Source organism: Dermacentor silvarum, chromosome 6 (assembly GCF_013339745.2).
Source record: "Dermacentor silvarum isolate Dsil-2018 chromosome 6, BIME_Dsil_1.4, whole genome shotgun sequence".
NCBI lineage: Eukaryota > Metazoa > Arthropoda > Arachnida > Ixodida > Ixodidae > Dermacentor > Dermacentor silvarum.
In genome coordinates this window covers 162,091,764-162,106,681 of record NC_051159.1, presented here as the reverse complement: position 1 = coordinate 162,106,681, position 14,918 = coordinate 162,091,764, and the positions used below count along the sequence as shown (strand labels likewise).

Here is a 14,918-nt window from a genome sequence, read left to right as displayed (position 1 = left end):
TGAGACGGTTTGACGTTCGACAGCGAAATAATAACCAAACCGTTCCCCAGCTGCATGTAGCGTATATAGGATCACTACAACGCTTTTCTGATGTGAGCACTGCTGATGTAGCCCATTCCGGCTAGTAGCATATTTCCTTTTATTCTTGCAGCTGGCGCAGTGTCCGACCACAGGTGTACCTGTTCTCTCTCTTTTTCTTCTTTTTAATATATGTCACACAGAATATTTCCAAGAAATTCGTCGGCTATTCCCCTCCGTGAAGATCGTTAACCAGCGAAGCTGAAACGTGCGGCCCCGGTGTTTATCACTAGGTTAGTCCCGAGGGTTCATTAAAATATTTTTCAATTGTGAGGTTACACACACGTTCGGCTGAGACGGAGAGAATGACGTCACTGACGGTATGCCCGCAGTCCGCCATTGTCGCCTGCGTTCGATGTCTCAAGTTTGCTCGGCGGCGTGGTTAGCAGCAATCGCCAGCCTTTGCCGCTTGTAATTCTTCGAAATTAAATAGCCTCAAAATTAAATCTGTCTGTTAAGTAAGACAACGAATGGCTTACACCCCCTTAACCAACGGATCATACCCCCGTAAACGCAGCCTCCCCATTACGACAACAGAAGGGACAGAATGGACATTACGACAGAATCATGAGCGGCAACGAAGCAAGCTGTGGAAGAAGACGACGACGACGAACGCGGGAGCAGTGGCACGAGCTCGTGCAGAGCACGAACGCAACCCGAGGGGCGCGAACGAGCCAGCTGTGGAAGAAGACGACGACGATCGAGCCAATGATGATGATGATAGTTTTTTGCACACATGCGAATTCGCCTAGCCATATACTATTTCGCCTAGACATATAAAGCTTCCCTTTAATATCACCAGCGGAAAATAGCGCAATGGCGCCTCTTCCATCGGGTTACTCAAATGAGCGCGCTTACTTGCAATACGGCACGCTGGGGTCAGCCCACGGGGCCGGCTTAAATCCGATTCCGTCTATTCAAATATATGTAAAACGCAGAAACGCTTCCTGAAATAATCACAAGGCCGATTTTAATTAAATTTGTTGCATTTGAGAGAGAAAGTTAAATTCTAGTGATTGTGGGAAGCGAAATTTTGATATATTGCTGGAATGTTTTAAAAGGATATTTAAGCATCTTTGTAAGTTTGAAAAAAATTGAAGCACGGCGTTTACAATTTTGTAGCTCTACACCAAGAAAAGATATCGCAGCTTTGTAAACTGAACCCGGTAGAGCATCCAAAGCTGACAAATTTGTTGCATTAACTTATATTTTATGTGAATTCGTTACCTTGTTCACAAGGGTGGTGCAAAAGTTCTATATGGTAGTGGTTTATTTGAGAGCCATGTAAAACACAAATTTGTCCCCTTTAGATGTCCTTATTAGGTGTAATTTACATATATGTGATATCATTAGTGATATCATTAGTTATCATTAGAGTTACAAAGTATTAAGCTAGATAGTTTCGTTTTCTGAACATTTACTCATTTTCAGCAATTTTTATTAAACATTCACGGCCTCAATCAACAATTCGCTACGAACAGTCACCACATTTTAACTTTCTCTTTTACATCAAGAAAAAGTTAGTGCCGAGAAAAATTATTTATGCTTACCCATGCATTTAGATACGAGCCCCCGAGCTAAGGCTTCCTCTCAACGCCATAATGCTCAACTTAGAACTTTTCTGATGCGCGGAGTTTAATACCTCGAAATTTATATTGAAGTGCCTGAAACTTAACGCATAGCCAATAGTAGCGTTTTTGATAGACTAGATCAAGTTTTTAGTTGTAGATAGTTCAGTAAAGTAATAAATAAATCATGCGCATTGCTATACTAACTACGCTTTAACTGAAATGTCACTTAATTGTGAATTTTGCGTAAATGTACCACCCATAGACATAACAAACGTGAACGACTTGCTTTACTTTTTCCTTGACGAGGAACTGTGTTTGGAAATCATAGTTATCCTATAGATATGAAAATTTTATCAATTAGTCATTTAGATAATTACTTTGAAGCACCTGCTCCAATCACACAAGTGAATTTGGGGTGGAGATTATTTCCTATTCGTTTGGTATAAATCATGCCATAGGCCACCACAATGTTCTGTATATCCGCACTCGTACCCTGCTACTAAATAACTTTGGCTGGTCTGCGAAAGCCTGACTGCGAGTTTACCACCGTCGCTGAAAAGGAAAGTGTACAATCATTGCATTCTACCGGTGCTAACATATGGGGCAGAAACTTGGAGGTTAACAAAGAAGCTCGAGAACAAGTTAAGAACCGCACAAAGAGCGATGGAACGAAAAATCTTAGGAGTAACGTTAAGAGACAGGAAGAGAGCGGTGTGGATCAGAGAACAAACGGTGATAGCGATGTTCTATCAAACGGGGATAGCCGATGTTCTAGTTGACATTAAGAGAAAGAAACGGAGCTGGGCAGGCCATGTAATGCGTAGGATAGATAACCGGTGGACCAGTAGAGTTGCAGAATGGGTGCCAAGAGAAGGGAAGCGCAGTCGAGGACGGCATAAAACTAGGTGGGGCGATGAAATTAGGAAATTTGTCGGTGGAAATTGGAATCTACTAGCGCAAAACAGGGGTAATTGGAGATCCCAGGGAGAGGCCTTCGTCCTGCAGTGGTCATATAGGGTGATGATGAAGATGATGACTGCGGATGGACCAACCATGTAATGAGAACGAGCTTATCACACGCGTGCCGTGTGCGCGTTCACTGAAGAAGAAGAAGAGCGGAAGAAGGAACATCGGTTGCATTGCACTGCCTGCGACGGCTTCATCATACCGATGTCTAAGGAAAAACCTGCAATGTGAGCATGACGTTATCTTCCTTGTTTCGACCTTGATTAGATGGAAAGTATTACGACAGACATTCATACTGTCTCCCGAGGGAAATATGCAGTAGCCAACATTCTTTCCTTCCACAGCCCACCGGACTTCGCATTGTCAGGTACTAGATTTCACGTTGACTTCGTAGCTTTTAATATCTGTATTGCTCTGCTGCTAGCTTATCATTCCGGATGTTTTTAAATAAATCTTCATAGATATGTGTTTACTATAAACGATAGATACGGACGCAGTATATAGGTAAATGTATCGTGCTGAAACATTCCATGTGTGCGGTTCAATGCCTCTACGTCCCTGCGAAATTCCTGGAAGAAAGACGCCTCGTACGGAGTTTTGTAAATAAAAGCACGAATGACAGCGAAGTACAGGCTGGCGGGACTAGAAGCGACGCGAGAAACATGAAATTAACCGCTGTAAACAGAACGACGCACAGATGTTCCAGGGATGATGATGGCGTGGGGCTGTGTGATGCATGATGTCATCGCAAGCACCCAGCTCTGAGCAAGGAATGTCCTGCAGAAATTGTTACAGGCAACTCTGATGCTGGTGTCTCGAGGTGCTTCAAAAATGACAGTTAAGCCCGCATGGTAATGGTGGTTAGGCACATACATTTGGCTAATGTTTGTCCATGCGCTTTCAACCAGCTTTCCGATTTTTGAAATTTATCCTCTTCAACAATTTATATCGCTATAAATATAACAATTTGGAATTATCATGCATGCGCTCAGTCTTTTCCCCCCTCTGCCTTTATAAAAACAGGACTGCTTCAATATTTAGGCCAGCAAAGGTAGCTGAAGCGTAGTAAATGAAGCCACAAAAACGTCACAAGGCTCAAGCACGAATGATGAAAGAATCTATGAAATGAAATCAGGAGTTCGACGGAAACCCATTTGGTCGGCAGGAGACATTGTAAATAGTTGGAAATTGGACGCCGATCACAAACAAATCCGAAATAAAAAGACGTCTCGGCTCCTGCACGGGAACCTTGTTCAGAATAAGGATGAATCTAATAATAAGGATGAAACAATAAGGATGAATCTAACAAGGATGAATCAATAAGGATGAATCTAATAATTAAGGTTCATCCTTATTCTGAACGAGGCTCGCTTGCAGGAGGTGAAACGGCTTTTTATTTCGAAATCTGTATGGTCAGCGTCCAACTTTCAATTAATTACAATCAATGAACTACACGGAATTTCCATGGTAACTAAACGATCGAAGCGCCAAAGTTCCCTCTAGTAATTTTAATAGAAAACTCTATATGGCAATGAGATTACAGATATCGCCGCATTGAAACACGTGGCAAGATGGGGGCTAAGCTAGAGATTTGAAAAAAGCGGAGAATTCGCGCACAACATTTGCCATGAGAAGAGCAGAATATGGCCAACATTTACACTCGAATGAAAACAGTGCATCCGCAGTGGGTGTTTGCGAGTGTGCTACGTAGTTGCGCAGATGCGTAAGATTTTCCGTGAAGTTCTCCTGTTCGAAAGACAGCAGAAGCAATGAATTACAACGGCGCAGGTCTCCGGCCCCCCTACCCCGAGATGGGCGGCAGTCGTTCGAGATGTCGAGCGAGCAGCAGCCCGGCCAGAAGGCCATCGAGGCCTTGCGTAACTGGCAGCCCTCGGTTCGCGGCGGCACGCCGGCCACGGCTGAGACGGCCACCGAGGTGACGACCACTGGACACCACGTGGTGTGCGCGCTTGTCGCCTGCCTCAGCTCGTGCGCAGCCGGCACGACCCTGGGCTACGCGTCGGCGGCCATGCCTTCCATCGAGCACGAGTCCTGGTACGACCTGCATAACAACGCGCAGGAAAGCCGCTGGTTCGCCGACCTCCTCCTACTGGTCGCGGCGCCCGGAGCCCTCGCAGCCGGTCAGTGCCTGCACCGTATAGCAGGTCAGCGTTGCCGTTGTATAAACTGCAACATCCACAAGTACAAGTATACTTAAACCCCGTGTTTTGTAACTGATTTGATGCGGAACATTGTGCAGTGCACATATTCGTACGTACACGTTGTCGACAGTCCTTTATCAGACGTAGCGCTAAGTCTTTCAGCAGGCGATACTTGTAAGTGGCACTTCTTTAGGTAGATTCCTGCGGCACATCTAGAAGATTCCTGCGGAGGTCCGTGGATTACTACTTAAGAAACGCAGCCGCGTGTTACGGCAGCTAACAGGCCGCTATTCATGGAACCCTTGGTTGAGCAATGGACGTCGTGTCACAGGCTTCCTGCTGGAAATGGTGGGAAACCGGCGGATGCTGCTGGTGTCCGCTTTCGGTCTGCTGGGCAGCTGGCTGAGCCTGCTCTTTTCGACCAGCACAAGGGCGATGTTCGTGGCGCGCCTCATGGCCGGCGTTTTCCTGGGCGCCATCTCCAGCTCTGCCGGTGTCCACGTTGCCGAGATATGCCCCAGCGAACGCCGAGCTTTCTTCCTCGGCTTTGTCGAGGTGGGTCGGGAAGGTCGGATTGCTCTTTATTCGCTTCTCCTTTGAACAGAGTAAAATCCAGTGGCTATACATTTTCGAGCATGCTTTTGTTTCCAACTGGTTTCTTACGAGCCAGAAATAAGTATTTGCTCAAGATGACACGGTTAGGCGAATGCCTTTTCAAGGAACTTTTCCAGCCATCTAGTCTGTTACGAACTAAAAAAGACCATTTTGCTCAAATGACAGATTTGAAAAAGTGGCTATGATTTGAAGTGTGTTTTTGTTCCCGATTGGTCTGTTATGAACCAAAAACAGATATTTGCCTAAATGACAGCGTTTTGCACAGCATCACCACAGAACTTTCGTGTGGACGTATGAAGTAAAGATTTTTATGATATCTGGTGAACTGATGCATTACCGTGCTAATATGAGTTATCTCATTATAATTACATTATGGCGACGCCGAAGCACTTGGGGAGGTCTAAACCTATTGAAATGATCCAGTTCTCCAAACGTCAAAGGTCTGCTCGTTCTCCTCCACGGTCAGGTGTCCAGGAGCATGGGAATGCTGGTGGCGTACGTGTTGGGCCATTACTTCACGTGGGAGGTACACGCCGGTCTCTGCATGTTGCCGCCCCTGGTGCTCATGTGCCTGCAGCGTTACGTCCTGGACAGCCCCCAGTGGCTCCTGCGCCACGGCAAGAGGACCGAAGCCCTAGCCGTGTTGTCCCGACTCTACGGCCTCGACATCCCCACCGAGTTCAGGATACGATCGGCCGAGGAGATCGCCAAAACCAAACCCAGCCCCACATCCATCAAGTGCGCAAAGTGAGCCTTTCAACACAGTGTGTTTCGGTTTTCTTTTCCTCAATAATCGATATATATGTCAACGTTCAATAAATCAAAGCCCCTTTCTTAAAGATAGATGGTTGACCGCGAAGCTTTCTCTCGTGCAAATCGAATTAGTCAAAGTCCAGCGCCAAAGACCACGCAACGAACCCAAGAAAGGCTCAAACGACACGATGCGATGCATATATGATTTGATTGCTTGTTTAGGATGGTATTTTTCGAACGTTGAAGTTGAATGAAGACACATTTCGTCATGTTGCATAGCCTTTATTTTATATCATGTGCCGTTGATTACACACACGCATTCACACTTTCACGGATGACCCTACACTTGCAAAGTATTACCTTGTGATCGCTGTGCTAGAGAGAGACAGAAGAAACTTTATGCAAAAGAGCACACGAGCGTAGGTAGCTCCTCCGCTCTGCAGTGGGTGGTCCCCTCAGTTCAAGAGTCTAGCGGCCTTAGCTGCCCTTCTCGCTCCGCATCGCTGGCGCGGCGGCGGACGAGCGTTGCCGGTAGGGTGCCTCGATGCCAGCGCCGAACGGCGGCGCTGGCATCGAGGCACCCTAGTTGCCGGAGCTAGGAGAAGCGAGGCGCAGCTGTGGCAGGTGGTTGCTAGGCAACGTGCAGTGACACCTTCGCTAGGCGAGTTTTTGCGAACGCTACGCAGGGAAACGAAAAGCTTAAACAGCTCCACTGTTTAAACAATTGAGGAGTTGCCATTACCACGTCTAGGAACTGGTAGACACCTGTAATATACCTGTAATAATAAACACCTGTAATATGCGTAGGTGTATGGCCCTGGCGTTGCTCCTGCAGCTCCTTCCTGAACTGTCCGGCGCTCAGCTGCTGCTGCTGCGCGGCGATCAAGTGATGCTCTCGCTGATGGCCGAGACAGAACCCTGGGACGCAGTGGGTGTACTGCTGGTCGCCGGTCACGTCGCGCTGTCCGGCGCGTTCACCTCGCTCACCAGAGTAGCCGGACGACGGCACCTTCTGCTCCTGTCCGCCGTCATCACGGCCATCTGCATGGTCGCTCTCAGCCCACTCCAGCACCTCGTATTCAGGTTCTCGCCTTTATTTTCATCCTTACCGAGAAAAGATGTTTGTACCGTACCCGGCACCCACCGGGGTAGCTCAGTCAGCTAAGGCGCTGCGCTGCTGAGCACGAGGTCGCGAGATGGAATCCCGACCGCGGTGAAAAACCTAAAAACGCCTGTGTACTTGCGTTGTAGTGCAAGTTAAAGAACCCAAGGCGGTAAAAATTAATCCGGAGCCCTCCACTACGGCGTGCCTCATAATCAGAACTGGTTTTCGCACGTAAACCCCAGAAAGAACCAGAAGTACCGTTCCCGGCATAAAAGCTGTCCACTGGTGTGCCGTCCGTGACAAGAAATTATAACCATAATAACGCCACGACGAGGATCAAGTTTGTGTGTTCCAAGATGAGATACCACGAAGCGTGGGTGAGCCGTCTGAAAATTAGAACTCCGGTTATTTCAAGCGAATACGATCATTCAAGCGCATGCGCTAAACTCAGCAACGAATCGCAGCGCCCTGTTCACGCAGCAGCGGTTGACACAAATACTTCAGTATTGTAATGTAAGGGAATTGAATCAAGAAGTGCAGAGTATGCACTGTTGCAGCGAAAATTAGGTGCCGCGAACCATCGGGCTGAGAAACCCCGCCTGTGGCACCTCCCGACAATAATTCACGCTTGCAATGTAGGTGTCCGTCCAAAATGCTTTGTGCGTGTGCAATGACCTATATTTAATCAGTCAATCCTCCAGCATAACAGCTGTTCTGTGTTTATAATGAGCAGTGCTCAAAGTTGCAAAATATCTCTTAACATCTTTTATTGCAATTATATGGACACTCTAGACGAATCCGTCGTCACCGTCGTCGTCATGAGGTTCCGTATAAAGGCCAAGGGCGATAACACAGTCGCCGCGCGCCTTACGCTGTATGTGCGAGTGAACGCTTGCGAGGGGAGCCGACGAACGCGGCTCCATCTCGCCCGCGGGAAAGGCAGGAAAGCGGGCAGGAAGTGCGCCGTCTTTCGCCACACGCGAGGCAACCAACGTTGCGAGGCATCAGGGAGGAAGGGGGTCGGAATTTTACTCCGGCAGCAACTGCGTATGTGGCGGCTGCGCGCGGTCGCGCGGTTGTTTCTTGAGAACGATCTGCGTTTGGCGGCACAGTCTAGGGCGTCGGCGGCTCGTAGCTTTGTCCGTGCTGTGTGTTCTCGGTGCTCAGTTTGCGTTGAAGCGATAGACAACAGCACGAAGGTCACTTCGCTCGCTGCTGCTAGCGCTTCCTCACTCCAGCGTTTTGACACCGAGTGTGCGCGCTCATTGAGTGATATGTGATGTTTGTGCGTGCGCGCGTGACATCATGCTTGTTAATTAAGTTAGTAAGCCAATGTTTAGAAGTTTATACGGCAAATAAAACTACTATCCTTACTTGTTACAGCTGTCTACTAATTTGTTATCGCAATCGAGACTTCGAATTCCGGGCTAGCCTGCGCCGGCGATGTAGCGCAAAAAATGTCACAGTTTCGCCCTAAGGGCGAAGCAATGAATGCGATAGCAACACAGCAATGTCATACGAAGTAAGGTGAGCGGCTTTGGTAGCAACAACACGCAGAACTGTTGTCGACGCCATCGGCGTTTTGCCCGCGTTAGCTCAAAATGCGTGCGGCGTTGGTGACTGTTGCTGGAGCCTCTGATATAAATAGGCACTTGGTGCCGCAGCTAAACGTCGCCTCCCTTCCCTCCCCCTCCCCCACGGCCTCTCGCGCGTCCGAAGAAGGCGCGTTTGCTCTACATATATGGTGATTGTAAAGGAGAAAATGTCACAGTTTCGCCCTAAGGGCGAAGCAATGAATGCGATAGCAACACAGCAATGTCATACGAAGTAAGGTGAGCGGCTTTGGTAGCAACAACACGCAGAACTGTTGTCGACGCCATCGGCGTTTTGCCCGCGTTAGCTCAAAATGCGTGCGGCGTTGGTGACTGTTGCTGGAGCCTCTGATATAAATAGGCACTTGGTGCCGCAGCTAAACGTCGCCTCCCTTCCCTCCCCCTCCCCCACGGCCTCTCGCGCGTCCGAAGAAGGCGCGTTTGCTCTACATATATGGTGATTGTAAAGGAGAAAAGAGACGCCTACTTCTGCAGCCCTTAAGCGAGCACGGCGCAGAACGCGCGTTTGTTCTCCGCCGTGCGTTCACTCCCCGTGAAAGACGCGCCCCTCGCGCCCTTTCACTCGCACATACAGCGTTCGGCGCGCGGCGACGATTTCATCTCCAAATGACGTCATACGGAACCTCACGGCGACAGCGACGGCGACGGCGACGCCGACGGCAGAAATCTGCTTTTGAGTGTCCATATAATTGCTATCGCAATAAAAAAAACCTGCTATCAGAGCTGCTCGAGCGTCGTCATCGTCTTCCGCAGCTGGCTCGTTGGCTCGTGCTCGGCACGCATTCGTGCCACTGCTCCCGCGTTCGTCGTCGTCGTCGTCTGCTTCCACACCTGGCAGCATTACCGCTAATCATTCCCGCATAGAATTTCACTGCCCTCCTGTCGTCGTAATGGGGAGGCCGCGTTTACAGGGGGTATGAGGCATTGCTTAAGGGGTATGAGCCATTAATTGTCTTACGTAACGCATAGATTTAATGTTCAAGCAGTTTATTTTGAAGAATCGCAAGCGGCAATGGCGGGCGAATGCTTATAATCACGCCGCCGAGCAAACTCGAGACATCGAACGCAAGCGACACCGGCGACCTGCGGGGATACCGTCACTAACATCGTTCCCTCCCTCGCAACCGAACAGATAGTATAAGTGTACCCTCATAATTGAGAAATACTTTAATGAACGCTCGGGATTAACCCAGTGATAAACACCGGTGGCGCACGTTTCAGCTTCACTGGTTAACCATCTTCACGGAGTGGAAGTTTTCGCAGCTGGCTCGTTGGCGCCCCTCGGTTTGCGCTCGTGCTCGGCACCCGCTCGTGCCACAAACGAGTGAACACATGCTTCGCTTGCACCCCTCTTCACAGTAGTGGAAGAGCGGTACTTTTTTTTTCTTGCTGCACCAAATTTCTAAAGTTACCTGTGAAACATAGCAGAATTATGACCTTAGAGCTAAATTACACGATGATGTGGCCCATTACTTCGACAATAAATCACAATGCTTAATGAATAGTTGACATAATTACAATTATTAATTTCCTAATTAATTACGTTACGGTACACACTTCAATTTACGAATTGCAGCCGGTGAGTTCACAAGGCGTATCCAATTAGATAGAATTTTTAGGACTACAACAGTTTCGAGATATTAATTTTCAAAATGTGTGACTAAATGCATTGGCGTTCCAGTTACCTTTCTGCTTCAATGCAGAAAACAGCGTTCTCTTTTTTTTTAAATACGCCTGGCTCTGCTATCGCAAACACCATAGATCAGTGAAGCTGGGGAAAGCCTGGTAAAGTAGTGGCAAACCAAACACTTAGTCTAACTTTTGCTGGGCTTCCCCCATTTCCGCTGGTCTCTGGTGTTTGCGATAGCAAAGCCACGTATAATTTTTTTGGCATGCCAGTGCAGATTGAGAATTAGCACCGTTAGTCCCAAGTTGTTGCATGTTGCAAAAGTTCCTTAGCACCAGCAACCCAGGATCTTCCAGCCTTCGTTGTTTCCTGTCGCTAAGGAGTTCTTCACGATGTTCTGCCTAGTACCGCGAGGAATTCAACCGGCCACCTTCGCGAGCCTCCGAATCTTCATTTCTTCGCCTACGCGAACTCTCTGCTTCTCTCAATCTAAACTCGGGATGTTCTCCTGCGACGCTTGGTTTCAGCTTCCCTAGCTTTCGCTTCAGTCTTTCGGAAGCGACGAGTGTCCAGTTCTCAGGTGGAAACCTGCCGAGCCGCCGCCAGGGGCATCGGCTGCAGTCATGGACACCGGCTGCGTTCGGCGCGAACGCGTGGAAACGCGGTCGGCGTCGGCAGCAGCTCTACGCGTCCGACTACCACCTGCCTTACTCCTCCTCTCCACCTCGCATCCGCTATGCTGCGCGATGCTATTTTATTGCGATAGCAATGATATGGACACTTCAACCGGATTTCTGCCGTCGGCGTCGCCGTCGCCGTCGCCGTCGCCGTGAGGTTCCGTATAGATAAAATCTTCGCCGCGCGCCGTATGCCCGAGCGGAAGCGTGCGGGGACGTGCGCTATCACGGAGAGCGAACGCACTCAATCTCCCACGCGCAAGCAAGGAAGCGGGAAGCCAGCGCCGGAGGGAGCGGGGGGGGGGGGGGGCACTTCTACTCTGCCTACAACCGCGCTCGTCGCTCGCCCGCACTGTCTCTTATCTCTCCCACGCGCAAGCAAGGAAGCGGGAAGCCAGCGCCGGAGGGAGCGGGGGGGGGGGGGGGGCGCACTTCTACTCTGCCCACAACCGCGCTCGGCGCTCGCCCGCACCGTCTCTTATCTCCACACGGCTCTGACCTTTATGCACTGTGCATTCGCCGCTCAGTTTCTAATGAAGCGATAGACCGCACGTACCTTCGCCCGCTGCAGCGTATGGGCTTGCTGCCAGCGTTTTGACAGTCGTTGTCTGCAGTCATTCAGTGTGATCTATTCATGTTAGTTTGTGCGCGCTCACACCACGCTTGTTCATTCAGTTTCCAACGCACGCTACACATGTAATGCTGCCCGGATCGGCAGTGCAGCGCTACAGGTCTGTCCCTTCGCACGCGCTGCCCACGGGAAGCGCTTCTCATCAACACCACCGTTTCACACGCGCTATCTCGTGGTCATCGAGTCTCTCTTCATGTCGGTCTACTTACGCCGCAGTACGCCTGCTTACTTAATCAGCTCATGTTTACTACAATTCATATTGCTACCAAAGCCGCTCACCTTACTTCGTATTCGTATGACATTGCAGTGTTGCTATCGCATTCATTGCTTCACCCTTAGGGCGAAACTGTGACATTTTTTTATACTCTGCTTTCACTCTCTCTCAGCTCTCTCTCTCTCCCAACTCGGTGACGCTGCGGACAATGGAATGATCATTATAGCGAGGTTCTAACAGCTTCGCTGTAAAAAGTTGCAGTTTCCCCCGAAAGGCGAAAGGCGAAGCATCGATTGCGAGAGCAAACAAGTGGAAAGCGATACGCCGTAAGGATAGTAGTTTTATCGGCTATATAAACTTGTAAACATAGGCACGCGAACTAAGTTAACAAGCATGGTGTCACGCGCGCACAAGCAAGCATGAACGCATCTCACTCGATGACCGCGGAAACTCGCGGTCGAAACGATGTATTGAGTAAGCGCGCCAGCAGCAGCGAGCGAGTTGACCTTCGTCCCACCGCTCGCATCAACGCGAACCTCGAAAACACAGCGCAGGGAGGAAGGACTCTGCCCCCGCCGCAGATGGCTTTCAAGATTCATCGGCCCGGGCGGGAGCGGGCGGCGTAGTACGCGGCCTCCCCCCTCCCTGCCCTTCCCCCAGAGCCTTGCGGAGCATTGCGGCACGGCGGGTGCGGGCAGTCACTCGCGCTGCGCGGACTCAAACGCTCTCTCCACCCCCTCCTTACCCTACCTCCGGAGCGATGAACGCAACTGGAAGACGGCGCGGTTCCGTCCCGCTTCGCTCAATTGCGTGCACGAGATAAAGCCGCGATCGCCGGCTCACCGTCGCACGCTTTCACTCGCACATAGAGCATACGGCGCGCGGAAACAATTTTATCACCCGTGGACTTTATACAGAACCTAACGGACACGACGACGGCGACGGCAGAATTGCGCCTAGAGTGTCCATATAATTGCTGTCGCAATAATGTTTCCTTTCATTTCTTTTCAAAGACACAGGTAACCTTCCGTTCATGATTATGGACTGTCTGCAGAATGTCCTACAAATCACTTACTTTATAAACGGGACAATATTTTAGTAACACTCCACAACGTCATAACGCGACTTTCATTGTGTTTGTATGCTCGTTCCACGCACAATAATGGCAGCCACTGGACAGTGGAGGATCGGCCCAGGCTCACCAACTGGAACGGCATCTACGCCGTGGGCCTTCTGCTGGCCAGCCACTCCCTGGGTCTGGGCCACGTGCCCGCGCTGCTCGTGCCCGAGCTCCTTCCGGGTCGTGTGCGCTGCGTTGGAGCGGCGAGCTCGTGGGCCGGCCGCTGGCTGCTCGCCTTCCTGCTGGCGCATGAGGACGCCTGGCTGAGCGAGGTCGCATCGAGCAGCCATGGACTCGTACCCGGCCTCGTCCTGGTCTTCGGAGCCATCATGGCAGCATTCGTGACGCCGGAAACCGAGGGCCGCACACTTTTGGCCATCGAGGCGGCGCGTGACGACGACTGGCTGAACCATTGTCGGACGTTTCTTCTGACCGTGGATAGATAGGAGTGCCGACCTTCCCCATATAGGCGACCTTAGATTGGACATATTTATATTGAAAGCTAAACTAGTACTACACTCATTCGTTTTGAAAGAAGGCGATATACTATCTTCTCCAAACGTGCACTCGTTCGTGTCAATCAATATCAATTATGCTTCGAGAAGATAAAAATCATATACGCATTATATGCAAAATTAGTGCCGCCAATACGACAACTGTAAACGAGCTCTAAAATTGCGACATTTTACCATAAAATCGTAAAGCTTGGTAGGTGTGCGGTATGCGACGTATATACAGACGGCGAAACGGTTGAAAATGACTGTCTTATACCTCCCGCAATATACGATCCCGGCGTGCATTGAATTGATGCGTTGACCAAGCTATGGGCTCTAACAGCGGCATTTTTAACAAGCGAAGCTGTTTAAACCTGCCGTAATTTGTGGTTTGTATCAAGGAAGAAATTAAACTTCCTTGCAGAGGCGCGATTTGAACCCCCGTACCCACGGTCCCAAGGCCAGCATCGTAACCACTATAGGCTGTATACAGCCACGCTTGCAGAACATGCATTTATGCGAACCATGTGATGGCGTTCGAGCGTCGTCGTCTTCGTCCACAGATGGGGCGTTCGCACGCTCGTGCTCTGCGAGGTGAAGAAGAGGTTTTGCGCGCTATGCTCGGGAGAGAGAGAAAGAAAATAAATATTGCCTCGCGTATACCTTATTCTAATAGACAACGTATTTGGGCGTTTTTTGAGGCTATTAATCCGTAATTTCTTTCCTCGCGTCACGTTTTACCTGCTCCATATTAGAGGTCAAATATGGGTTCGTACGGCTGCGACGGTGATATCTGTCAGTGTGGTCAAAGTCGATCTGAATAGGCCGCGTCGGCCCTTCCACACCGTAAAGATGGATGATAAGCAAACATCCCTTTGTATACATAACCGTCCCCTATGGCATCAACTTTATGTTTACTGGAATGTGCCCTTGTGGTTAACGAGATTGCATTGCGTGGATACTGGTGACACCAATGAAGACAAGTTGGCAGTGAAACACATGTGTATTGAACACATGTGTATTGAACATCGGAAACTTTGCCTGTCAATTTTTTGCAAGTGAGTAGAGTAGCCTTGTGATCTCTGTGGTATACTGCAAGGGGTTCAGTCATCTCAATGTCACACACGTCGTTTGCAAATGTCAAATCTACACAGGGACGTCTTATAATAGTGGCTACGTTAATCTTCAGTTCATCGAAACACTTCCAAGGCATTGGAAATCATTGATCATCACAGACTAACCAGGGCTAGATATCCGGCAGCACATTGTTCATTAAACAAGTGGCAATCAGT

The 14,918-nt window shown here is 49.5% G+C and overlaps 1 protein-coding gene across 1 annotated transcript; it reads left to right on the top strand.

Annotated features, from left to right (window-relative positions):
- The first annotated feature begins 4,446 nt into the window (after positions 1-4,446).
- On the top strand, positions 4,447-13,578 carry LOC119456999 (uncharacterized). The gene is made up of 5 exons (XM_049669173.1): positions 4,447-4,756; positions 5,109-5,332; positions 5,859-6,139; positions 6,953-7,293; positions 13,067-13,578. The coding sequence occupies exons 1-5, from the start codon at positions 4,447-4,449 to the stop codon at positions 13,576-13,578; spliced, it is 1,668 nt and encodes a 555-aa protein (XP_049525130.1).
- The last annotated feature ends 1,340 nt before the right edge of the window (positions 13,579-14,918 follow it).